Source organism: Ornithorhynchus anatinus, chromosome 6 (assembly GCF_004115215.2).
Source record: "Ornithorhynchus anatinus isolate Pmale09 chromosome 6, mOrnAna1.pri.v4, whole genome shotgun sequence".
NCBI classification, from domain to species: Eukaryota; Metazoa; Chordata; class Mammalia; order Monotremata; family Ornithorhynchidae; genus Ornithorhynchus; species Ornithorhynchus anatinus.
Window position 1 is genome coordinate 20568356 of NC_041733.1, and position 26698 is coordinate 20595053.

General features: G+C 48.6%; 2 protein-coding genes and 1 pseudogene across 4 annotated transcripts in view; 1 reads left to right on the forward strand and 2 right to left on the reverse strand.

Annotated features, from left to right (window-relative positions):
* Positions 1–6677: 6677 nt before the first annotated feature.
* On the reverse strand, positions 6678–16965 carry APEX2 (apurinic/apyrimidinic endodeoxyribonuclease 2). Of its 3 annotated transcripts, none has more exons than XM_029067956.2 (6): positions 16834–16965; positions 13156–13239; positions 9820–10000; positions 9038–9184; positions 8843–8912; positions 6678–8067 (listed from the first exon to the last, which is right to left on the reverse strand). In XM_029067956.2, the coding sequence occupies exons 1-6, from the start codon at positions 16859–16861 to the stop codon at positions 7084–7086; spliced, it is 1494 nt and encodes a 497-aa protein (XP_028923789.1). In that variant the 5' UTR covers positions 16862–16965; the 3' UTR covers positions 6678–7083. The 3 variants fall into 3 exon arrangements, with proteins under 3 accessions (XP_028923789.1, XP_028923787.1, XP_028923788.1); XM_029067954.2 differs by having other exon boundaries at positions 16747–16965; XM_029067955.2 differs by having other exon boundaries at positions 16689–16963.
* Positions 16966–20239: 3274 nt separating this feature from the next.
* LOC114813111 lies at positions 20240–20340 on the reverse strand (annotated as a pseudogene).
* Positions 20341–21181: 841 nt separating this feature from the next.
* PFKFB1 (6-phosphofructo-2-kinase/fructose-2,6-biphosphatase 1) overlaps positions 21182–26698 on the forward strand; it is a 35928-nt gene continuing 30411 nt past the window's right edge. The window contains exon 1 of the mRNA XM_029067847.2: positions 21182–21342. The gene's annotated coding sequence lies outside the window, so the exon portion shown is untranslated. The remainder of the gene's footprint in view (positions 21343–26698) is intronic.

The following is a 26698-nucleotide window of genomic DNA, read 5'->3' on the forward strand; positions in this document are numbered from 1 at the left end:
CTAGTGTAAAACGACCTAAATTGATTTCACTGGTGCCTGTCTCCCTCAACCCTGAGTCACCAAACCCACAGCTCTCACTTCAGTCTGCTTTTGTTGTTTAGGGGGTCCAAAGCGATCCGGGGCCTGCGGCCTGTGGGCCACACCGTGCCAGTCAGTCCACCTTTGGGAAAACCGTGGCCAGTCCGAATCTGCATCCAAAGCCTCGTTGTTTAGCTTGACGGTCTCATACCCTCCGTTTCTTCCAAGCACCCTTCTTTCCTCACCTTGGACAGGAGGGCGCACAGAAACCCGGGGTTTGTGAAGATCAGGAGAGGTGGCTTTGGAGTATATGCAGTTCTTTCATGCTTGAACGGGATGCTGCGAATGGGGAGGTTATCTCTGATGGTGGAGCTGAAAAGGTTGATGCAAGGCTGACATTTTCAACCAAACCACGCCCCCGTTAAGATCGTCCTCTGCTGGGCTATGGCATTTTGGCTGTTGGCAGCAGTCGGTGCTGCTCGGTGTTGTTTTGTTTTTCGCTTTCGGGGCCGGGCCAAGCCCGTTCCCAGGTTACCCTTCTTAGGCACGCATCACCTGCCACCAAACCATGCCCTGGACTGGAGGGGCAAGACCTGATTTTTCAGAGATTGGTCTACTCCTCAGTGATGAATCTTTCCCCACATCCCCCTGGTTTGGCAGGCTCTTCATCTATGTCCTCATGCGGTAGCCTGGGAGGGAGGGACTGCCTGCCCAATGCGGCTGGGGCCCTCTGGTCTCATCAGAACGTTCTCTCTCTAGCCAGAATCCGTGCCTGGCTTCCGGGACGACGGCTAGCTTTTCAGTGCAGTGGTCCCAGAGAGGACAGGCAAGATGGACGTTTTCTTGCTTTGGTTGTTAACCTTCTCTTACCTGAAATCCCCCAAACTAAATTTTGGTAGAAAATGCGGGTCAGAAAAAAATGTATGGAAAGTCAATCACTGATCATTGTAATTGTCTTATTTTTCTAAATTCCCAGTAGTGAACTGCAATTCTCCTTTCTTAACATTAGTAATGGTATTCGGTGAGAACTTCATTCCACAGGTGAAATACTGACATTTCTCCAGATAGCCAAATACCCACTTTTCCCTAAGGACCCATCCCCTTTACCAAGACTATAGTATTTAGACTCCTTCTGTCCCCTAATCCTGCCTCGCCCCACCTCCTCCTCTCCTACAACTTCCACCCCTTTAGGCTGCTCTTAGAAGAAACATTTCAAAGTAACTGTCTCTATTCCAACTCATCATTCAGTAATTTTAGAGGGACTAAACCATTCCTCCCGCCCTAGGGTCGCACCTGGAGAGTTTCCAGTACTCTACCAGTGTCGACTACGGGAGGGAGACAAGCAGAGGCCTACCCGTTCCATTCCTAGTTTGGGCAGTGGCTAACGAGTGGAAGGCCATCTGCTACAAGTCAAACCTCACCTGTGCTGGGCAGCAGCGGCGTGGGAGAGAGTCAGTCGAGGGCAGAGACTTAAGTTGACTGCACGGACGGAGGCACTGGTATGCCACTTTTGCCTTTTTACCAAGAAAACTCTACGGATCCACTACCAGAACGACTGCAGATGGCGGCGGGGCGTTCCGGGAGAGATGTGTCTAATGGCGTCACTAAGGGTTGGAGACGACTCGACGGCAGAAGACAAGACAAAAACCCTTGCCAGCATCTGAATGACTTCTTGTGGAACCCTGTAAGCGTTCATTGATATTTAATTTCACAACTTCGCTTCTTAATGTGCTTTACCTAATCCAGACTGATCCCAGATGATGTGAGGATCTGATTCATGGATGATGTAAAGAAGTTTTCTGGCAGCTTTGTTTCCCGCCCCATCGTCGCTATGAACAGAGTCAGCTTAGCTAGAGTGGGTGTTCCTCTTGCTGTCATCAAATCCACTTGGAAATTCCCCTCCCAATTGCTTCCAAAGGTGTTTTCCCTCCTGAGTTTGTTCTGGCCTCTCCCTAGTTGCGATCTACGCCCCAGAACCAGTCAAGTCTCTGGGATAAGAAAAGCGGGGCTGCTCCCCTGGGCTTTCACCCCAGTGCATGCAATTCTTTGTCCATGGAATGTTTTCAGTGCTCACTAAGGAGCACTGTCCAGAGTGGGTACTAAATGGTAAATATCAAGGGTTGAACATCAAAACCCTTCTTTTATGGTATTTGTTAAGTGTTTACTGTGTGCCGGGCACTGTATTAAATGCTGGGGTAGATACGAGCTGATCAGGTCGGGCACCGTCCGTGTCCCACATTGGGCTCTTCATCCCCATTTTACAGATGAGGTAACTGAGGCACTGAGGAGTTAAGTGACTTGCCCAAGGTCACACAGACAGGTGGCAGAGCTGGCATTAGAACCCAGGTCTTCCGACTCCCAGGCCCGTGCTCTTGTCATTCATTCAGTAGTATTTACTGAGTGATTACTGTGTGCAGAGCACCGTACTAAGCAGTTGGGAGAGTAAAAAAGAAAAGCAAACCGTCACATTCCCTGCCCACGATGAGGTTACAGTCTAGAGGGGAGACAGATATCACTACAGATAAATAAAACTACAGATAAGTACATAAGTGCTGTGGGGCTGGGAGCGGGAAAGAGCAAAGGGAGCGAGTCAGGGTGACGTAGAAGGGGCGGGAGATGAGGAGGGCTTAGTCTGGGAAGGCCTCTTGGAGGAGACGTGACCCCAATAAGACTTTGAAGAGGGGGAGAGCAATCGTCTGTCGGATCCGAGGAGGGAGGGCATTCCAGGCCAGAGGCGGGATGTGGGCGAGGGGTCGGCGGCGAGACAGGTGAGATGGAGGCACAGTGAGAGGAGTGAAGTGTGCGGGCTGGGTTGTAGAAGGTGAGGTAGGAGGGGGCAAGGTGGCCGAGTGCTTGAAAGCCAACGGTGAGGAGTTTTTGTTCGATGTGGAGGTGGACGGGCTGGAGTTTTTTCAGGGACAGGGTGACGTGTCCTGAGCGTTTCTGTGGAAAAACGATCCGGGCAGCAGAGTGAAGTATGGACCGGAGTGGGGAGAGGCAGGAGGCCGGAAGGTCGGCAAGGAGGCTGATGCGGTAATCCAGGTGGGATAGGACGAGCGACTGTATTAACGTGGTAGTAGTTTGGGTGGAGAAGGACGGATTTTAGCGATGTTGGGAAGGTGGGATTTAGCGACGGACTGAATATGCAGGTTGAAGGAGAGAGAGGAGTCAAGGATGACACCAAGGGAAGGACGGTGGTGCCATCTACGGTGATGGGAAAATGGGGGAGGTCAGGGTTTAGGTGGGAAGATAAGGAGCTCTGTTTTGGACATGTTAAGTTTGAGGTGATGAGAGGACGTCCAAGTAGAGATCTCTCGAAGGCAAGAGGAAAAGTGAGACTGGAGAAAAGGAGAGAGAGATCAGGGCTGGAGATGTAGATTTGGGTATCATCCGCGTAGAGGTGGTAGCTGAAGCCCAGGGAGCGAATGAGTTCTCCAAGGGAGTGGATGGACATAGAGAATAGAAGGGGAACCAGACCTGAAGCTTGAGGGACACCTCCCCACCCACCGAGCCCAGTTAGGGGGTGGGAGGCAGAAGAGTAGCCCACGAAGGAGACTGAGAATGTACAGCCAGAGAGAGAGAAGGAGAACCAGGAGAGGACGGAGTCAATGACGCCAAGGTTGAATAACCTTTCCAAGAGAAAGGGGGGGTTGACAGCGTCAAAGGCAGCTGAGAGGTCGAGGAGGATTTGGATGGAGTAGACGCCGTTGGATTTGGCAAGAAGGAGATCACTGGTGACCTCCGAGAGGGTGGTTTTTGTGGATTGAAGGGGATGGAAGCCAGATTGGAGGGGGTCAAGGAGAGAACTGGAGGAGAGGAATTTGAGACATAGGGTGTAGACGACTCAAGGAGTTTGGAGAGGAACGGTAGGAAGCCACACTGCTTCTCCTTTGAAATAGGTCTCTAGTTTCAGGCGGTTTCTGTCAGTTTCATAAAATAATCATTGCTACTAAATAACCACCATCTCCTGTCAAAATCAATGAGAAATATTTCAGTAGGATTCACAATTAATAATCCTTCCTTCTATCGATAAATAGCCTCGTCATTAGAACCTCCTCTCTTCCCCTTACTAAAAATAAAAACGAAGTATAGCCAAACCAATGTTAAAAGTAGGAAGCGTTTGGAAGGCTTTTACTTCCAGAGTGGGAGACCTCACGATTTCCCAGATGCCATGGCTCTGAGCGATTCTCAAGACGAGCTTTCAAACTCACTTGTTAATATGGAACATGGAGTCATGGAGCAAAACATCCAGACAATTAAGGGGAAAAAAAAAAATCCTTTAAGGAGTTTGATTCACTGGCCAGAACGATTGCCTTCTCCAGGACTAACTTAGGAATGATATTAACATCATCCCCACGCCCCTTTTCATAATCATCTGCCAATTACTTTTAAAAATGTACACCCAAATTCATTCATTCATTCAATAGTATTTATTGAGCGCTTACTACGTGCAGAGCACTGTACCAAGCGCTTGGAATGTACAGTTCGGCAACAGTTAGAGACAATCCCCGCCCAATGTCGCACTCACAGTCTAAACGGGGGAGAAATATGGTACAAGTCCAAATTGTACTAGCAGATAGAACAACAAACAATTGGGACGTAACATTAGCCAACCCTTATGTGAGGGAGGAGTTTCCCCTGCAGGTTCTCCTGCCAGGTATTTGCCATCTTCTCTCCAGACTCAAATTATCCTGGATGACACCGCAGAGACAACTTTCTGCAGGTTATTTGAGGAAGAGGTAGAAATGACCTAATTTACTTTCCTCCTTTCAGACTTACCAGTCTCAGTGAGTTATATAAAAATATGCTCATATATGAAAAGTTAGAAATATAAAAATAAAAAGATCTTATCCTGAACCATATAGGCAAATCAGCATGATGCACTTCTCTTCCGATCATTTTTTTTGTTCCCACCGTCCAGAATAGCCATTTATCCTTGAGGTGGACAGTTGCAGAATTAGAAGAGTGAGGAATGGTCTGTGAGCTCTGTACTTAATCACGGAGTCTACTTTTCTATGTTCCATACAGAACTCTTTGAAATCACACAATGACCACAACCTATGGACCCTAGTGAACCAAATCTAAAGCTGTTGCCAACAGCTATCAACAGAGGCTCTCCCCTTATATGACTGTTGAGACGGGTAGATCTCAGCCTCGGAAATAGAGTGATCAATGGTTGTGGTACTTTGGATTTTCTAGGACTGAACATTCCTCCTCCAGCCTGCCCGGAGATGTTCCAGCCATGACTTGTGACGTATTTAAGCACACCTTTAAGCACCCGTCCTTGCAATTCTAATCTTTGCAAATGGCTCAAAACCTCAAAACGTCTTTCCCCAAGCATGGGTTCTCCCTTTAAACTGATTTGAAGATCTTGCAAATTAAGATATATCCAAGTCTTTCTCCTAATCACAGGCACCCCTTGGGAATTACTCAGATACTCAAGACCTACTGGACTCAGGTCTCCTTTAATGATCGAGTTTCCTCACAATTGCTCTTTCCAGTTTCACGGTTTACAAACCCCCAAGCCCTTTTTACAGTCTCTAGACGGGCAGGGGATGTGTCTACCAACTCTGTTTATTGTACTCTTAGTACGGTGCTTGGCACACGGTAAGCGCTCAGTAAATACGATTGATAAGGCCAAGTTTCAATACAACTAAAACCATTCTCCGCAGCATCCGAGTTTCAGCTGCCAGATGTTTGTGCCTTTATATCACAGGGCTCCTGAATGGGTCATCAGTTACACAAAATGGGACTCTAATGAATTGCCCCGCTTTATATGATTTCCTTATTTTCAGGCTTTGCACTGTCTGAGGTAGGTCAGGCTCATAGCTAGAAGACACTGAACGCAATAAACACTCTCCATGCACCCCATCAGCTCCAATGTGACAAGAAGAGAATGAGGAGTCCCTTGGCAGAACTTTTTAAATCCAACATTTTGGTTTTTTCTCTTTCCATAAGTAGTCCATTCAATCGTTCAGTTGTATTTATTGACCACTTACTGTGTGCGAACCACTGCACTGAGCACTTGAAAGTAGTTCTTTCGACTGCCTCATTCGGTCACTTTCTGATCAAACGTCAAGGCATCACAATCTGTATTTCAACTAAAGCTTCTTTGCCTTAAAAATAAGATGCAAACAGCCTAATGGAGTCTCACTTTCAACACACGGTGCGTTCCTTCAGATTTGGCAAATTAGGCGGTTCTTCCCAGAGCCAGCTTCCTCCAATCTCTCGAGGTTGACGTATCTGACTCGTTCAGAACCGCCCTCAGGAGATGAGAGGTTGGCTACACTGGGAGAGTCTAGGCTACACTGGGTGGGAGGCTCACGCCAGGCCACAATTTTTTGTACAGCACCAGTGGGGAATTCAGCTGCTTTCTCCCCCTAGACTGTAGGCTTGCTGTCTACCATTATACTCTCCCAAGTGCTTAGGACAGTGCTCTGCACATGGTAAGCACTCAATAAATCAACCAGTAGTATCTGAGTGCTTATTCTGTTTAGAGCACCATCCTAAGTGCTTGGGAGAATATAATAAGTGACTGATTTTGAACAGGGATGGAACGTCTGAAGTCTAGCTGCAGGGTGCTGGCTCTTCCCAGAGGGAAAAAAACCAAAAAAACAAACCTAAATACAGAGCTGAAGGGTTTTGATTTTTTTTTTTTTAAAACTATAGCTTTATTGATGTTCCTTATAAAAAAATAAACTCCATTTAAGGGATAACTTTCTCACCAGCAACCTCAAGAGTTCAGGCCAGGCCCTGAGGTAAAATGACAGTGCTCAATGTAGTCGGAAAAACCACAGGGGTACCTAAGGAAAGGGGAGCTATTTTCCTCCAATTATTAGGTTGAGTTGAACACCACCACTCAACCCCCGAGAAGCCTCTGCTGGGTAACATACCAGTCATTTCGAATCACAGTCAAGAAGCTCTTCTGGATAGTGACACTCTGCCCTCTGGATGGGAAAGACCGGCGTTTCTCTGGGACTGTTCAGAAGGGTTGAATTTTTCCACTACCCTGCAGCACACCACCAGCCAGTGGTTCGAGTTCCAACCCGGGCCACTCCCCCGTTATCACCGGGGAGCCGCCTGCTTCTTGGGGACCCAGAGAAAGAAGTCACAGCGGGCAGCAGGGTTGGTGGCGTGGCCCACGGGCCGGGCACACACGTAGAACTGCCTGCCGTGGTTGGGCCCGGCCTTTTTCACCGTCCGCATCACGCAGGGCTCGCCGTGAACTTTGCAGGGCGGAGGCGGAGGGGGCCCCTTAAAGACGGACTTCCAAAACGCTGCCTGGCCCTCTTTGGGCTCAGCTGGTGCCGTCTCCCCTTCCCGCTTAGCCTGCTCCGCTGCCTGGGGGACGCCAATCACGGCCTGTTGGTCTTGCACAGCTCGGTCCGGCCCCATCTTTTCGGGCGGGTTTGCCTTTCCTTCTCTGTTATCACCCGGCTTGAAAAACCTCAGCAGGGTGCCCCCGCCTCTGCTGGCACTCGTTCTGTTCTTCTTTACCCCGACCTTAGTCTTTTCGGCACTGTTTCGTTTCTCCTGCCTGTTCGGCGGTGCCACGTCCTCCACTGCCTCCGCGGACTCCGGGGAATCCGGCGGAGAGCTGCGGCTCCCACCCCTGCGATCCAACCTCACCAAGAACTGGGACAGCTTCTGCTGTTTCCCCGCGAACTCGGGGAGATACTTGGTGCAAAACGGGGGGCACTTGGGAGCGGCCATTAAGGTGCTTTTCAGGACGGCTCTGACGGGACAGTGGTCTGAGCCCTCCACCTCGGGTAAGAGGACAGAGTCCTCAAACTCCTCGGTCACCAGGATGCGGTCCCCCAGGATGTAGTCTATCCTGGTGCCGTAATTAGTGTGCCGAGCCCCTTGGGGGACAGACCAGCAGGTGAAGGCATTGGTTTGGGTTGGATGGAAGTAACGGAAGCTGTCCACGAACGCCCCGCCGCCTCCTCCGGGGGGAGGGTCTGCAACTTCTCCTTTGCCGGGGGCCTTGCCGGGTTCCCACAGGAACTCATTTAACCATCTCCGTCCTGGGTTCTCATCAAAGTGTTCCTGGGTGGAGGGGCAGGGGAGAGACAGACACAAAACAGCTGGTCATTCTTCAACGGTACGAGGCAGGTCTTTGCCCACACCTGATGGAAATAACCTCTTTCGTGCCGAGGCAGCCTCTCTCCTGGGCCCCAGTGCGGCTCAGTGGGAAGAGCCTGGGCTTGGGAATCAGAGGTCATGGGTTCGAATCCCCCATCCACCACGTGTCAGCTGGGTGACTTTGGTAAGTCACTTCACTTCTCTGGGCCTCAGTTCCCTCATCTGTAAAATGGGGATTAAGTCTGTGAGCCCCACGTGGGACAACCTGATTTCCTTGTATCACCCCCAGCGCTTCCAGCAGTGCTTGGCCCATAGTAAGCGCTTAACAGATACCATTATTATTATTATTAGGTCATATTCCCCAGCTGAGGGTTGGTGGTACATATAGACGGGATGCACTCCACGGCTCTATGGATGGAAATGTTCTCAGTCAAAAAGGACTGACAATTACTGGAGAGTGACTTGAGGCCGAACCGCCAATGGGGCTCGGCATCCCGCTTGGCCTCCTTAGTGGTCGCAGCCCTCAGGCTCTAAAGCGGCCACCGGGTTTATTACCTCCTTCTTCATTTTCCCAATCTACGCTGAAAGCTCGCAAACCTCTATCCATCACCCTCAAGCAGGGGACTAGAGGTCGCAGAGTGCACGACCTACTATCGCCTGGGTAGCCCCACAGAAAAGACACCGAGTCTTCGCTAAGATGATACAGAAATAGGCACAGGTGTGGCCACTCGATCCTCACCGGGTCGGAAGGGTCGCAGTGGTCTATAGGTCGATGCGACGTGTTCACATCACCCAAGATGATCACGTGGCTAGAAAAGAGGAGAGTGCTTGCTGATTAAAACCCAAACTGTCAGTAACGGAGGAAGTGAAATGCAGTCTGGATGGACGCCCGGGGCCGGACAGGGAGGAACCGGCTGTGGACTGACACACCTACCTGCCGGCACGCAGGATGGCCTCGGCTCTCAGCTTCAAGAGATGATAGAAGCGCAGCTTAAAGGTTTTGCGTTCCGGTTTTTCGGGATCAGCGTGGGGGCAATACACGTTGATCACCGTCAGGGTCTTTTCCCGCTTATCTGATGTGCTACAGAGGAAGAAAACCATCAACGTCTTTTCTCCGACGTTAGGAACTAACTTCTTACTTCGCTTAACCAAGGCCTCCTGGGAGAGATGGAAGAATCGATCCGTGGTGTTTACCGAGTTCTCACTGCGTGCAGAGCACTGTTCTAAGAGACTGGGAGAGTACGCTACAGCAGAGTTGGTGCCATTGAGCCGGTTACCCAGATACTACAAAGACACCAAGTATGTGGGTGACTGACTCGGCTGTTAACTGGGCTACCCAGAAGTTTCTAGTACTAGGTTTAAAAGGAGAGGGTGAAGACCTTCTCCACGAATTAATGAGGTGGGACGAGCAATCTACAGATTACCGAAAGGCATCCTCTCGAGCCAGCCTAGTCATCTACACCTAAGAACCAGCAAGGTATTTTGGGAAGCGTAAACCAATATACTCTCCAACTCAGAAAAACACGGTCTCCTGCACAATCCAGATGTGTCTGCAGCTGGAATTGTCGACAGTTCTTTCCTTGCCCACAGGACTTCTCTCCCAAACCAAAGTTCCTGGATTAGAGAGCTGCTTTAAGTCCATCTCTCCCAATTTCTGATTGCCCCTAGGCACTGCCACTTGGGGGATCCAGAGAAAGGATCTCAGTGCTACTTTACCGTATCCTGTGCTGGGTGATGACCGCTCGGCCTTCGCTGTCCAGAGCCCTCAGTTCATCTTCTGTAAACCCTTCCGTGTCTCCGTAGCAACCGATCGCTCCCCGGTTATCGGCCAGCAGACCCGAGAGGCCTTCTTCGGCGGCCACTGGCGTGGCGCTGTCCTTACAGAAGGTCGCCACGCCTATGGGAAAAATCAATACATCGGTGACTGTACAGCTGGTAATAAATATAAAATTCAGATTAGCTCATCCCTGCCTCATTCCTTTCCTTAAGGAATCCCAATCGGTCAACTGATCGGTCGTATTTACTGAGCACTTATTGGGTGCAGAGCACTGTACTAAGCGCTTGGGAAAGTACAAAAAAGAGCTCACAAGGAATTTACAGGCTACAACTAGACCTGCCTTTTGGAATAAACTGGAAATGAACAGGTATGCTCAACAGGTCACCAGTGTCTTTTTCATAAACCAGACCACAATAATAATATTTAAGCCAGCACTACCCTAAGCAGTGAGGTACATTCAATTGATCTATGGTAATTACTCTGTGCTTAATGTGGACCATACACTATAATAGAGTTCCCTGCCCCCAAGGAGCTTACAATGTACGGGAGGAGATGGACGTTAAAATAAATTACATATAGGGGAAACGGTAGACTATAAGGGTATTTTCATAAGTGCTGAGGGCCTGCTGGGGTTAGTATCAAAGTGGTTAAGGGGCACATGAGTGCACAGGTGATGCAAAGGGAAAGGCAGAGAGGGGAAATGTGGGCCTAGTTAGGGAAGGCCTCTTGGAGGAGATACGATTTTAGCGGGGTTTTGAAGCTGGGTTCTGGTGGACTACTGTTTCACACATCGCACAATGCGAATTTCCATCACTGCCTTCAAAAGTGTGGACTTTTGGATATGAAAGGGGAGGGAGTTCCAGGCCCGAGGGGAGACATGGGCAAGGGGTTGGTGATGAGATGGACAAGACTGAGGTAGAGAGAGTAGGCTGGAGTTCGAGGAATGGGGTTTGGAGATTGGGTTGCAGTAGGAGATCAGTGCTTGAGAGACAGCTAAACTGTAAGATGAGCCTTCATTAGGACCATAAACCTCTATTCCAATCAGTCAATCAATAATGGTATTTACAGAGCTCTTGCTGAGTGCAGAGCACTGTTCTAAGTGCTTGAGAGAGTACAGTACCGCAGAGTCGGTAGACATGTTCCCCGCCCACAAGGAGCTTACAGTTTACAAGGGGGAGACAGGCACTGAAACGGTAGCAGCAAATGCTAAGAAAAGTGAAGAAATTAGGTTAGACCTGACGAGGCAGCGTCTGGGCAAAAAATACATGGCGCTCAATAAATATAACAGAGGAGATATTTGGCCAAGAAAGGTGCTAGTCACAAAGTCAGTCTTTCTCTACTCTAGTTCAATTCAACTAGCAGAGAGTCTTGTTAACGTGTTTGTGAATAAGTAGCTGGGGAATTCATTTCCACGACTGGGACATTTAGCAAATTGCCCCAGTAAGTTAAGCTCCTTGTGGGCAGGGCACATGCCCTCCAACTCTCTTATAATGTACTCTCCTAGGCACTTAGTACAGTCCTCTGCACGCAGGAAACGCTCTATAAATACGATTGATCGGCTCATCCTTTAACATCTACAGAGCACCCGAACAAACATCAGATAGGTTTCCTTGACACCTACCGGTCCCACTCCCTCCCACTTAGACTGTTAGACTGACGAGGGGCAGGAACCGGATCCAACCCGATTCTCTCACACCTACCCCCACCAACTGGCACACGCTGAGCGCTTTCGCAGATACTATTATTAGTATTACTACATTTCAGCAATAGGACTTATTTTTTGGTTCATAACACTTTTAGCCCAAAATTCCTGCATTTCAGGTAAAGGACCAGACTGCTACGATGAAAACCGGAAGAAGTACAAATTAGATTTTGTTAAATGGAATTTGAGGTTGAAAATTGACGGGGGGCTTTCTTGGCACTTTCCCTCGCCCAAGCCTCCTCCACAGGTGGGGAGGGATATTGGCAGACTTTTCTACCGTCCCTCATCTGCAAGTCTTCAGGGCTCCAAAGGGCCCCCAACCTAGAAGCGGCACTGAGGAAGCTTCAAGATACCACTCCCTCCCTTAGAGAAACAGCGTGGCTCAGTGGAGAGAGCCCGGGCTTCGGAGTGAGAGGTCATGGGTTCTAATCCCAGCTCTGCCACTTGTCAGCTGGGTGACTTTGGGCAAAGTCACTTCTCTGTACCTCAGTTCCCTCACCTGTAAAATGGGGATTAAAACTGTGAGCCTTACATGGGACAACCTTGTATCCCCCCCAGTGCTTAGAACAGTGCTTTGCACATAGTAAGCGCTTAAATACCATCATCATCATCAATGCCTCGGCCTGTTCCCCTGCCATTCACATAGATTAGACTGTAAACCCGTCAATGGGCAGGGATTGTCTATCTGTTGCCGAATCGTCCATTCCAAGCACTTGGTACAGTGCTCTGCACATAGTAAGCGCTCAATAAATACTATTGAATGAATGCCACAGAGAGAGGGGTGAGAGGGAGAGAAACAGAAAAAGCCACCCTGCCCAATTTCCTGCACAACTGGCTTCGGGTGCAGTGAGAATGGGGCATTTGAACCGATACAAAAGGAACGACTTCCAAAGGGAAACAGCGTGGCCTAATGGATCAAGCAAGGGCCCGGCTCTAATCCCTGCTCCGCCACTCGCCTGCTATGTGACTTTAGGCACTCCATGATCTTCTCTGTGCCTCATTCATTCATTCTATGGTATTTTTTGAGCGCTTACTATGTGCAGAGCACTGTACTAAGCGCTTGGAATGTATAATTCGGCAACAGATAGAGACAATCCCTGCCCAACGACGGGTTTACGGTCTAATCGGGGGAGAAACGCCTCAGTTTCCTCAACCACAAAATGGGGAAGAAAACCTGGTTCCCCTCCAACTTGGACTCTGAGCCCCACGTAGGACAGAGACCGTGCCCGACCTGATCAGCTTGCATTCACTCAATGGTATTAAGCGCGTACTCTGTGCAGGGCACTTTACTGAGCGCTTGGGAAAAGCCACTACAACAGTAAACAGTGACATTCCCCATCCACAACGAGCTTGCAGTCCGGGGGGGCGGACAGAGACATCCTATCTAACCCGGCACTTTGAGAGTGCACTTATAATCGCTTGGGAGAGTACAATACAACAACAGACACGTAATAAGGGAAAGCATTTAACAAATACGGGTAAAAAACAAAAATCTTCCCGTGTGGAATCTCACAAAGGTAATGGTCGGTGGCAAAGTGAGGGACGGGGCAGGTCATCAGCGCTGTCCCCTTACCTGAGTAGCCACTTCGGCCGCGGCTGAAGCTAAAGTAGGAATTGTAGCCCTCGACGATCGCTGTGGGTTCATCCAGCAAGTCTCCTGGGGGCAAATGGGGATATCTACCATTAAAACCAAGCCAGAAGACAGGCTTTTTGAGACCTCCGTTAGGAAGGGGAGAGACCCAGGGCTGCTACTGTTTGGATTCGGTTAAGATGGGAAAAGGAAAGGGAAGCAGCGTGGCGTGGTCAATAGAGCGCGGGCCCGGGGATCGGAAGGTCACGGGTTCTAATCCCAGCCCCGTCACTCGTCCGCCACGTGGCCCGGGCAAGTCGTTTGACTCCTCTGTGCCTCCGTTACCTCACCTCTAAAATGGGGATTGAGACTGTGAGCCCTCTGCGGGACGGGGATATGTCCAACCTGATTTGCTTGAATCGTCCCAGCGCTTACTACAGCGCCTGGCCCACAGGAAGCGCTTATCAAATACCATTATTATCATTAAGCTCGTTAGGGGCAGGCAACGTTTGGGCCAATTCTGTTGTACTCCCCCAAGCGCTCAATACAGTGCTCTGCACTAAGCAATAATAATTGTGGCATCTGTTAGGCGCTTACTCTGTGCCTGGCACCGTACTAAGCACGGTGGCTCAGTGGGACAGCTCGAGCTTGGGAGTCAGAGGTCACAGGTTCAAATCCCCACTCCGCCACTTGTCAGCTGGGTGATTTGGGGCTAGTCCCTTCACTTTTCTGGGCCTCAGTTACCTCATTTGGAAAATGGGGATGAAGACAGTGAGCCCCACATGGGACAACCTGTATCCCCCCTAGTGGGTAGAATAGCGCTTGGCACATAGTAAGCGCTTAACAGATACTATCATTATTATTACTACAAGCAAATCGGATTGGACACAGACCCCGCCCCACGTGGGGCTCATAGTCTTTAAGTCCCCATTTTAGAGATGGGGCAAAGAGAAGTGAAGTTACTTGCCCAAGGTCACCAGCACACAGGTAGCGGCGCCGGGTGTGAACGAGAAGCAGCTGAAGATGTCTGGGGGAGGGGAGCAGGAGCTGGGGAGAGCGAGGGCCAGGGAAACAGGCAAATTCATTCATTCAATCATATTTGAGTGCTTAGTATGTGCAGAGCACTGTACTAAGCGCTTGGAATGTACAATTCAGCAACACAGAGAGCAGCAGCATGGCTTAGTGGAAAGAGCCCGGGCTTAGAAGTCAGAGGTCATGGGTTCTAATCCCAGCTCTGCCACCTGTCAGCTGAGGGACTCTGGGCAAGTCACTTCACTTCTCGGGGCCTCAGTGACCTCATCTGTAAAATGGGGGTGAAGACTGTGAGCCCCACGTAGGGCAACCTGACTACCCTGTATCTCCCCCACAGCTTAGAACAGTGCTCAGTACATAGTAAGCACTTAAATACCAACATCATTATTACTTTCCAAGCACTTAGTACAGTCAGCTGTGTGACCATGGGCAAGTCACTTAACTTCTCTGTGCCTCAGTTCCCTCATCTGTAAAATGGGGATTAACTGTTAGCCTCACGTGGGACAACCTGATTACCCTGTATCTACCCCAGAGCTTAGAACAGTGCTCTGCACATAGTAAGCGCTTAACAAATACCAACAATATTATTACAGTGCTCCATGGGAGGCGCTTAATAAATACGACTAAATTGGGCAGGGATCGTCTCTATCCGTGGCCCAATTGTACATTCCATGTGTTTAGTACAGTGCGCTGCACAGAGGAAGGGCTCAGTAAATACGAATGAATGCATGGTCATGGGTTCAAATCCTGGCTCTGCCACTTGTCAGCTGGGTGACTGTGGGCAAGTCACTTTACTTCTCTGGGCCTCAGTGACCTCTTCTGGAAAATGGGGATGAAGACTGTGAGCTCCATGTGGGACAATCTGATTACCTTGATAATATTAAGTCACTTCTCTGGGCCTCAGTTCCCTCATCTTGTTTCTATTTATTTCCTTGCTATCTATTACTATTGTTCTTGTGTGTCCGTCTCCCCCGATTAGACTGTAAGCTCGTCAGAGGGCAGGGACTGTCTCTATCTGTTACCGATTTGCACATTCCATGCACTTAGTACAGTGCTCTGCACATAGTCAGCGCTCAGTAAATACTACTGAATGAATGAATGAGCCCCACACGGGACAACCTGCTGACCCTGTATCTCCCCCAGCGCTTAGAACAGTGCTCTGCACATAGTAAGCGCTTAACCAATACCAACATTATTATTATTAAGTCACTTCTCTGGGCCTCAGTGAACTGGAAAATGGGGATGAAGACTGGGATGAAGCCCCATGTGGGACAACCTGATTCCCCTGTATCTCCCCCAGCATTTAGAACAGTGCTCTGCTCAGAGTAAGCGCTTAATACCAACAGTATTATCATTATTATTCTCTGTGCCTCAGTTACCTCATCTGTAAAATGGAGATTAACTGTGAACCTCACGTGGGACAACCCGATGACCCTGTATCTCCCCCAGCGCTTAGAACAGTGCTCTGCACATAGTAAGCGCTTAACAAATGCCAACATTATCATTATTATTATTATTATTCTCTGTGCCTCAGTCACCTCATCTGTAAAATGGGGATTAACTGCGAGCCTCACGTGGGCCAACCTGATGACCCTGTATCTCCCCCAGCGCTTAGAACAGTGCTCTGCACAGAGTAAGCGCTTAACCAATGCCAACATTACCTTCCCCAGCGCTTAGAACAGTGCTCTGCACAGAGTAAGCCCTTAACCAATACCAACATTATTAAGTCACTTCTCTGACCCTCAGTGACCTCAACTGGAAAATGGGGCTGAAGACTGGGAGTCCCACGTGGGACAACCTGATGACCCTGTACCCATTTGTCAGCTGTGTGACTGTGGGCAAGTCACTTCACTTCTCTGTGCCTCCGTTACCTCCTCTCTAAAATGGGGATGAAGACTGTGAGCTTCATGTGGGACAACCTAATAATAATAATGTTGCTATTTGTTAAGCGCTTACTATGTGCAGAGCACTGTTCTAAGCGCTGGGGTAGACACAGGGCAATCAGGTTGTCCCACGTGGGGCTGACAGTCTTCATCCCCATTTCACAGATGAGGGAACTGAGGCACAGAGAAGTTAAGTGACTTGCCCACGGTCACACAGCTGACTGTACTAAGTGCTTGGAAAGTAATAATGATGTTGGTATTTAAGTGCTTACTATGTACTGAGCACTGTTCTAAGCTGTGGGGGAGATACAGGGTAGTCAGGTTGTCCTACGTGGGGCTGACAGTCTTCATCCCCATTTTACAGATGAGGTCACTGAGGCACAGAGAAGTTAAGTGACTTGCCCACAGTCACACAGCTGACAAGTGGCAGAGCTGGGATTCGAACTCATGACCTCTGACTCCAAAGCTGATTCCCCTGTCTCTCCCCCAGCGCTCAGAAGAGTGCTCTGCACAGAGTAAGCGCTTAACCAATGCCAACATTATTATTACTTCCCCCAGCGCTTAGAACAGTGCTCTGCACTTAGTAAGCGCTTAACCAATACCAATATTATTATTATTCACCAAAGCCACGCTCAGGCTGCTGATGAGGAGGAGAGTTGGGGGACAAAGGGGGGCTCACGGGTGACTCTGGTCTCCTGCAGGCAGACCACATCGGCCCCGAGCGCCTCCAGGACGCGCCCCACGCCGGCCGCGGGCCTCCGGATACCGTTGATGTTCCAGCTGACCAGACGCATGGCGGAGGAGCGGGACCGGCGGAGAAGGAGGAGAGGAGAGAGGAGGCAAGGCGAGGAGGCCGGTGATGGCAGCGATGGCGGGGAAAGCGGCCAGGCCGGGCCACACCGGAAGTGACGTAGCCCCACCGCGGGGCGGAGAAGAAGAAGGCCTCACCCCCGCCATTTTGTCCTAACAGGGCCCCGCCTCACCCACCCCCGACGCCCCCGCCATGATCATAATATTCGTATTTGTTAAGCGCTTCCTATGCGTAGAGCACTGTCCCAAACGCTGGGGGTGATACTGGGTCCTCAGGTGGTGAGACTCACCGTCTTCATCCCTATTTTACTGATGAGGGAACTGAGGCCCAGAGAAGTGACTTGCCCACAGTCGCACAGCTAAGTGGCAGAGCCGGGATTTGAACCCCTCATCATCATCGTAATGTTAATATTTGTTAAGCGCTTAATAATAATGTGGGTATTTGTTAAGCGCTTCCTCTGCGCAGAGCACTGTCCCAAGCGCTGGGGGTGATACAGGGTCCTCAGGTTGTGAGACTCACTGTCTTCATCCTCATTTTACAGATGAGGGAACTGAGGCCCAGAGAAGTGACTTGCCCACAGTCGCACAGCTAAGTGGCAGAGCCGGGATTTGAACCCCTCATCATCATCGTAATGTTAATATTTGTTAAGCGCTTAATAATAATGTGGGTATTTGTTAAGCGCTTCCTCTGCGCAGAGCACTGTCCCAAGCGCTGGGGGTGATACAGGGTCCTCAGGTTGTGAGACTCACTGTCTTCATCCTCATTTTACAGATGAGGGAACTGAGGCCCAGAGAAGTGACTTGCCCACAGTCGCACAGCCGACGAGTAGCAGAGACGGGATTTGAACCCCTCATCATCATCGTAATGTTAATATTTGTTAAGCGCTTAATAATAATGTGGGTATTTGTTAAGTGCTTCCTATGCGCAGAGCACTGTTCTAAGCCCTGGGGGTGATACAGGGTCCTCAGGTTGTGAGATTCACCGTCTTCAAAAGCAGCGTGGCTCAGTGGAAAGAGCCCGGGCTTTGGAGTCAGAGGTCATGGGTTCGAATCCCAGCTCTGCCACTTGTCAGCTGTGTGACGGTGGGCAAGTCACTTCACTTCTCTGGGCCTCAGTTCCCTCATCTGTAAAATGGGGATTAAGACGGTGAGCCCCACGTGGGACAACCTGATTCCCCTGTGGCTACCCCAGCGCTTAGAACAGTGCTCTGCACAGAGTAAGCACTTAACAAATACCAACGTTATTATTTTACAGATGAGGGAACTGAGGCCCAGAGAAGTGACTTGCCCAGAGTCACACAGCTGACGAGTAGCAGAGCCAGGATTTGAACCCCTCATCATCATCATAATGTTAATATTTGTTAAGTGCTTAATAATAATGTTAGTATTTGTTAAGCGCTTACTATGCACAGAGCACTGTTCTAAGTGCTGGGGGAGATACAGGGTCATCAGGTTGTGAGACTCACCGTCTTCATCCCATTTTACAGATGAGGGAACTGAGGCCCAGAGAAGTGTCTTGCCCACAGTCACACAGCTGACGAGTAGGAGAGCCGGGATTTGAACCCATCGCCATCATTGTAATGTTAATTTTTGTTAAGCGCTTAATAATAATGTGGGTATTTGTTAAGCACTGTTCTAAGCGCTGGGGTAATAATAATAATAATGTTGGTATTTGTTAAGCGCTTACTATGTGCAGAGCACTGTTCTAAGCACTGGGGTAGACACAGGGGAATCAGGTTGTCCCACGAGGGGCTCACAGTCTTCATCCCCATTTTGCAGATGAGGTAACTGAGGCAAAGAGAAGTGAAATGACTTGCCCACAGTCACACAGCTGACAAGTGACAGAGCTGGGATTCGAACTCATGACCTCTGACTCCAAAGCCCGCGCTCTTTCCACTGAGCCACGGTACCAGGTAATCAGGTTGTCCCACGTAGGGCTCACAGTTAATCCCCATTTTTCAGATGAGGTCACTGAGGTCCAGAGAATAATAATGTTGGTATTTGTTAAGCGCTTACTATGTGCAGAGCACTGTTCTGAGCGCTAGGGTAGATACAGGGTCATCAGGTTGTCCCACGTGAGACTCACCGTCTTCATCCCCCTTTTACAGATGAGGGAACTGAGGCACAGAGAAGTGACGTCCACAGTCACACAGCTGACAAGTAGCAGAGCCGGGATTTGAACCCATTGTCGTCATCGTAATGTTAATATTTGTTAAGCGCTTAATAATAATGTTGGTATTTGCTAAGCACTGTTCTAAGCGCTGGTGGAGATACAGGGTCATCAGGGTGTCCCACCTGGGGCTCACAGTCTTTAATAATGATAATAATGTTGGTATTTGTTAAGCGCTTACTATGTGCCCGAGCACTGTTCTAAGCGCTGGGGGAGATACAGGGTCATCAGGTGGTCCCACGTGCCCAGGCTCTTTCCACTGAGCCACGCTGCTTGGTTCTCCCATGTGGGGCTCACAGTCTTTAATAATAATAATAATAATGATAATGTTGGTATTTGTTAAGCGCTTACTATGTGCAGAGCACTGTTCTAAGCACTGGGGTAGACACAGGAGAATCAGGTTGTCCCATGTAGGGCTCACAGTCTTAATCCCCATTTTACAGATGAGGGAACTGAGGCACAGAGAAGTTAAGTGACTTGCCCACAGTCACACAGCTGACAAGTGGCAGAGCCGGAATTCGAACCCATGACCTCTGACTCCAAAGCCCGTGCTCTTTCCGCTGAGCCACGCTGCTTCTCAATAATAATCATAATAATAATAATGGTAGTATTTGTTAAGCACTTACTATGTGCAGAGCACTGTTCTAAGCACTGGGGTAGACACAGGAGAATCAGGTTGTCCCATGTAGGGCTCACAGTCTTAATCCCCATTTTACAGATGAGGGAACTGAGGCACAGAGAAGTGAAGAAGCAGCGTGGCTCAGGGAAAGAGCTCGGGCTGGGGAGTCAGAGGTCTTGGGTTCTCATCCCGACTCCGCCACTTGTCAGCTGTGTGACTTGTACTTAACTTCTCTGGGCCTCAGTTACCTCATCTGGAAAACGGGGATTATGATTAAGACTGTGAACCCCACCTGGGGCACCCTAATAACCTTGTATCTCCCCCTGTGCTTAGAATAGTAAGTGCTTAAATGCCATTATTATTATTATTATCCCCATTTGACAGATGAGGTCACTGAGGCCCAGAGAAGTGAAATGACTTGCCCACGGTCACACAGCTAACAAGCAGCGGAGCCGGGATGAGAACCTCTGACTCTCCAGCCCCGGCTCTTTCCACTAAACTGCACCGCTTCTGCACAGATTAAAAATTATGCTATCCAGCGCTTAGTATGGGCCGAGCGCCGTTCTAAGCGCTGGAAATATGGAACGCCTCACAAATCTGCGTGTCATCTTTGCCCGGGGGCCACCTGCTCTCTATCGTTCCAATTTTAGGATATGTGCTGCCGAAAAGAGCACCAAGGCTCCGAGGCATGGCCCGCACTATTCCCGCTTCTCCCACCTTCCCAGTCAGTCTTCCGCGTGGCTTAGTGGTAAGAACCCGGGCTTGGGAGTCAGAGGACGTGGGTTCTAATCCGCCACTTGGCTGCTGTGTGACCTTGGGCAAGTCACTTCACTTCTCTGGGCCTCAGTGACCTCATCTGTCAAATGGCGATGAAGACTGTGAGTCCCTCCTGGGACAACCTGATGATCTTGTATCTCCCCCAGCACTTAGAACAGTGCTTGACACATAGTAAGTGCTTAACAAATACCAAAAAGAAAAAAAAAAGAACGGGGGGCTTGGGAGTCAGAGGATGTGGGTTCTAATCCTGCCTCGGCCACTTGGCTGTTGTGTGGCCTTGGGCAAGGCACTTCGCTTCCTCTGGCCTTAGTTACCTCATCTGTAAAATGGGGATTAAAAGTGAGCCTCACATGGAACAACCTGATTACTCCATATCTACCCCGGCGCTTAGAACAGAGCTTGGCACATAGAAAGCGCTTAACAAATATCATCATTATAATTATTTTTTAAATGGTACTTCTTTTAGTAATAATAATGATGGTATTTGTTATCACTTAACTATGTTCCAGGCACTGTACCAAGCACTGAGGTGGATACATGCAGATCGGGTTGGACGCAGCCCCCATCCCATGTGGGGCTCACAGTCTCAATCCCCATTTTCTAGATGAGGTCACTGAGGCCCAGAGAAATGAAGTGACCTGCCCAAGTTAGCACAGCAGCCAAGTGGAGGAGCGGGGAATAGAACCCATGACCTTCTGACTCCCAGGCCCGTACTCTATCCACTACGCCGTGTTGCTTCATGTGCCAGGCACTGTATTAAACCCGAGGATAGTTACAAGCCAATCTAGTCGGACACTATCCTTTTCCCGCAGAGGACTCACAGTCTTAATCTCCATTTTACAGAAGAGGTAACAGAGGCACGGAGAACTTAAGTGACTCGTCCCAGGTGATACTTGCAGGTAAGTGGCAGAGCTGGGATTAGAACTCAGGTTCTCTGCCTACCAGGCCCCTGCTCTTTCCACTAGGCCATGCTGCTTCTCAAATTGTGTCACTTTGAGCTATAGATTAATCTTTTAAAAAAGCTGCATCAGAAATTAAACCTCCCAGTGGAGGGAATTACAGCCCATCTGTTTTAACCAGAGAGAGAGCATCTTCAATTGGAAAGAAAAGCATATCTACCTCTCCGGCCACGACCTCTCCCTTTCTCTACAGTCTCACATTTCCTCCTGCCTTTAGGACATCGCTGTCTGGATGTCCGACTGACACCTCAAACTCAACATGTCCAAGACGGAAGTCATATTCCCACCAAACAACTGTCCTCTCCCTGTCTTTCCCTTCGCTGTAAACAACACCACTAACCTCCCTGTTTTACAAGCCCATAATCTCGGTATTATCCTCAAATCATCTCTCTCAGCCGACCCACATAATCAGTCTGTCACCAAATGCTGTTGGTTCCGCCCTCACACCATTGCTAAAATCCACCCTTTCCTCTCCCTCCAAACTGGTACTGAGCAGTTGGAAGCACTTATCCTATCGCACCTTGACTACTGCATCAACCTCCTCACTGACCTCCCTGCCTTCCATGTCTCCCCACTCCAGTCCGTATCTCAATCGGCTGCGGGTCATTTTTCTTATAAAGGTTCAACTCACATCTCAATCCTCATAAACCCCCAATGGTTGCCTATCCACCTCCTCATCAAACAGAAACTCCTTACTATTGGCTTGGAAGGTCTCAATCAATTTTACCTTACCTCCCTGATTTCCTACCACAACCCAGCCCTCTCACTTCACTCTAACATCAACCTACGTGCTGTACCTCGGCCTCATTTATCTCACTTCCAACCCGTTGCTCAAGTCCTCTATGAGGCCTAGAACCAGCCCCCCCTTCTATATACAACAGATTGGCACTCTCTCTTCCTTCAAACCCTTATCCAAATCACAACTCCAAGAGGCCTTCCCCAACTAAGGCCTCATTTCCCTTTCTTCTGCATCACTTATGCAGTTGGATCCTTGCCCTTTAAGCACTTGGTATTTATCGCACCCTCGGCCCCATGGTACTTATGTACAGATCCATAATTTATTTTAATGTCTATCTCCCCCTCTAGACAGGGAACGTGTCTACCGGCTCTGTTGTTCTCTCCCAAGTGCTTAGTACAGTGTGCTGCACGCAGTAAGTGCTCAATAAATATGATTGATTGATTGAAAAGAGGGTTCTTACAGTCTCTGATAATTCAGGACAGCTTTCTGTTCAGGGTGTCTCTGGATATGTTCAATATACTCTTACCAGCAGAAGGAGCTCAGATGAATAGGTTTTGTCCAACAAGGATTTTCTATAATCTTGGGTTATTGGGGGTTTTTTTGGGGGGGGGTATGGTATTTGTTAAATGTTTACTATGTATCAAGCACTAAATGCTGTGATAGATCAATCAATCATATTTATTAAGTGCTTACTATGTGCAGTAAGCATACAATACAACAGAATTAGCCCTCTGTAAGCTTACTGCGGGCAGGGAATGTGCCTGTTATATTGTACTCTCCCAAGCACGTAGTATATTGCTCTGCATACAGTAGGTGCTCATTAGATACGATTGATTGATTAATTAGCAGACACATTCCCTGCCCCTAGCGACCTTATAGACTAGAGATATAAGTTTATCAGGTTGGACACAGTCTGTGTCCTACATGGGGCTCACAGACTAAGCTGGAGGGAGGAGGATTTCATCCCCATTTTACAGATGAGGTAACTGAGGCACAAAGAAGTGAAGCGACTTACCCAAAGTCACACAGCAAATAACTGGGAGATCTGAGTGTTCGAACCCAGGTCTTCTGATTCCCAGGCCCATGGTCTCTCCTCTGGGTTGTGCTGGTTCTTTGAGTGGTGTTCAGGGCCAGAACCCCAGACTCCAGTTTGGCTAGATTATGTCGGAATTGCCCACCAAAGCGACGTAATAGAACGTTCCCTCCACTGCTACTTCAGAAGGGGAAGTTGTACATGAGGCAGAGGAGATAATGTATTACCCGTGCCTCAGAAATAGCCCTGCTACACACAGGCTGCAGAACCCTCCCCAGTTCAACCAGGCAGCTAGAAAGTGGAAATGTTGGAACGTTGAGGCCTCGTTAATTAACTCTGGAATTGCTGCCTATTTGGAAAGGCCATTTTTTAATTAGGATACAAAGCTGGAAAATGGGTACCCATCCCGAAAAAGATTTGTTCTTTGATTGTGTCCTGTCATCTTTCTTAGATTTGAGTCTTGGATAAATCATTGAGCCTCCTCAGAGAGTGATATCGTTTGGTTCCATTACCCCAAGCATCCTTTGGTTCCAGTAATAATAATAATACTGATGGTATTTGTTAAGCGCTTACTACGTGCAAAGCACTGTTCTAAACGCTGGGGGAATCAAGGTGTTCAGGTTGTCCCACATGGGGCTCACAGTTTTAATCCCCATTTTACAGTTGAGGTCACTGAGGCCCAGAGAAGTTAAGTGACTTGCCCAAAGTCACAGAGCCGGCAAGCGGCGGAGCCGGGATTAGAACCCGACTCCCAAGCCCAGGCTCTTTCCACTGAGCCCACGCTGTTGGACCGGGGTTCTAATCCCAGCTCTGCCACCTTTCTGCTGTGTAATCTTGGGCAAGTCACTTCACTTCTCTGGGCCTCAGTTACCTCAGCTGTAAAACGGGGATTGAGACTGTGAGCCCTTCAAAGGGCAAGGACTGTGGTCCAACCCGATTTTCTTGTATCCAGTTTAGTACAGGGCCTGGCACATAGTGCTTAACAAATACCATAATTATTATTAATTATTCATAGTTATTACCACTGATCTGATCAAGCAAGATACTTTTCCTGCTCCTATGTTTTCACCCCAGAGAAAAAAAGGAAGGAGTAGAAACATTATAGTTGCATCTGTTGGCCAATTTCACAGAAACCTCGAGGACAGGAATTTGCAGATTGTTCTGTTCCTTACATGAAATTTTGGTGGGAGGGCTTGTTCGGCAGGTTTTTGCTCAGAATGGTTTGATGTACAGAGTAACCACTGACTACAAAATGGGGTTTTTTCTGAATTATTAGGGTGAAAAGAATTTGCAATAACAGCTCGTAAAAGGTCAACGAGGTTCATTTGTGAAGTGATTTTTTTTTGTTTAAGACCTCTTGGAAAGTAACAGTCCATACCTTGATGGTCTTTTTTCTGCCCTCCAAGTCATTTAGATCCTGTTTACGTGTGCCTAAAATAGTGTTCTATTTCAAAACATAGCACTTCACTGCAGAAGCATCTTCATAGACAATCAACCTTTTTTAACCTTTCGGCAAATCATCTCTCCACCGTGAAATCATTTTCGGTAGCACAACATCTATTTTGAATGCTTAATGAGAAAGCTTCGCTCTGCCTCACTTCCCTTCAGTATTATTTAGAAATTCCACAGAAAGACAAACACCCAAGAGCAAATATCTCTCGTCCTCCCCAGCCCCAGAGGGCAGCGATTCCCACCCAATCCTGGAGACGCGAGAGGGGATTGGAGAAACCCGAGGACACGGCCCGGACTCCGGTCATCCCTAGAGGAGAGGATTCCCAGGAGGCTGAGTTGGTTCCAGGATCAACTGAGGGCTTCCATCTGCTCTAGGGTGGATCCAGACCAAACAGGATTCCTTAATCCTCTTTGAAATGGCTCTGAAATCCCATATCAGCCCCCAATCTGTGTCCACCTCCTGGGGATGATCACTGGCATTGGGATCACTTGGAGGGAAGCTGGGGCAGGCCTCCTCTGGACAGTGCTGAAAAAGGGCTCCCCTCGGACTACATCTTGGGCAGTGATTGTCTCTATCTGTTGCCGAATTGTACATTCCAAATGCTTAGTACAGTGCTCTGCACTTAGTAAGCGCTCAATAAATACTATTGAGTGAATCTATAACCCAGGAAAGAGGTGGAGAGGCTAGAATCAGACTAATCTTAGGGGCCTTGGTGGTGGGGGGTGGTTAAGGTCTCTTTAACCGGACATTCAACCCAGTGCATCTGGGGCTTTGTACATCCACACTCCCCTGGAACACCATGATGTTCCTGCATCTGTCAAGCACATCTCTTAGGTGATAAATGCTATGAATAAATATCGAGCATTACTATCCTAGGTTTTTTGGCAGGGTTTGGGGTATCACAGTATGTTTTTTCCTCATTAATCACTTTAAAGAGAATGTGTAAGTTTGCGTACATATACTGTATATATATATATATATATATATATATACACAATATGCATATACTATGTAGAAAATAGCACACCTGCGGTTATCCTTTTAGGCTCAAATGAAGCATCATTGAGGTAAGTGCAGGTGTGACTGAAAAAGTCAATGAAGGGCCCTCAGCCCTGACCACACCGTTTGCCCACAAAGACTGTCCTTGGTTGTGCTCTCATGTTTGTCATTTGCGGTGCCAAGAGCTGTTTTTCCTTTTCGCATCCTTGTCTCAAAATTCATACTAAGAATGAGCAACTCCTTTCTTGATTGCAGCCTGCCATTCTGCTCTGTCTGTGGAGACTGCTAGTTTTTAGGTGAAATTAGCGGTCAGAAGCTTCGTTTTGGTACGGCCTTAAATGTTCTTTCTGCTCTCCTTGCTTTTGATTTCCCAATTTCAGCTCATCATATAGTTGTTTGAGTATCCTGCTGCCATCTATTCTTCTCATAGGTCCCGCTCTCTGCGGCTGTGTTGCAGGGAACAAAATTTCAGTGTTAGGAGACTGACCTCAGTGTAGGACTGTGTGGTCCTGTCTACTCCAGGCAGCGTGGCCTAGTGGATAGAGCACGTGCCTGGGAGTCAGAAGGTTATGGGTTCTAATCCCTGCTCTGGCACTTGTCTGCCTTATGACCTTGGGCAAACCATTTCACTTCTCTGGGTCTCAGTTACCTCATCTGTAAAATGGAGATTGAGACTGTGAGCCCCATGTGGGATGGGGACTGTGTCCAACCCAATTTTTTTGTAATAATAATAGTAATTATAGTATTTGTTACGTGCTTACTATGTGCCAAGCACTGTTCTAAGCGCTGGAGTAGATACAAGGTAATCAGATTGTCCCACGTGGGGCTCACAGTCTTAATCCCCATTTTACACTTGAGGGAACTGAGGCACAGAGAAGTGAAGTGACTTGCCCATGGTCAAACAGCAGACAAGTGGCGGAGCTAGGATTAGAACGCACGTCCTCTGACTCCCAAACCCGTGCTCTGTCCGCTAAGCCACGCTACTTCTCTATCGTGGTATTTGTTAAGTGCTTACTTTGTACCAGACACTGTACTAAGCGCGGGAGTGGATACAAGCAAATCAGGTTGGACA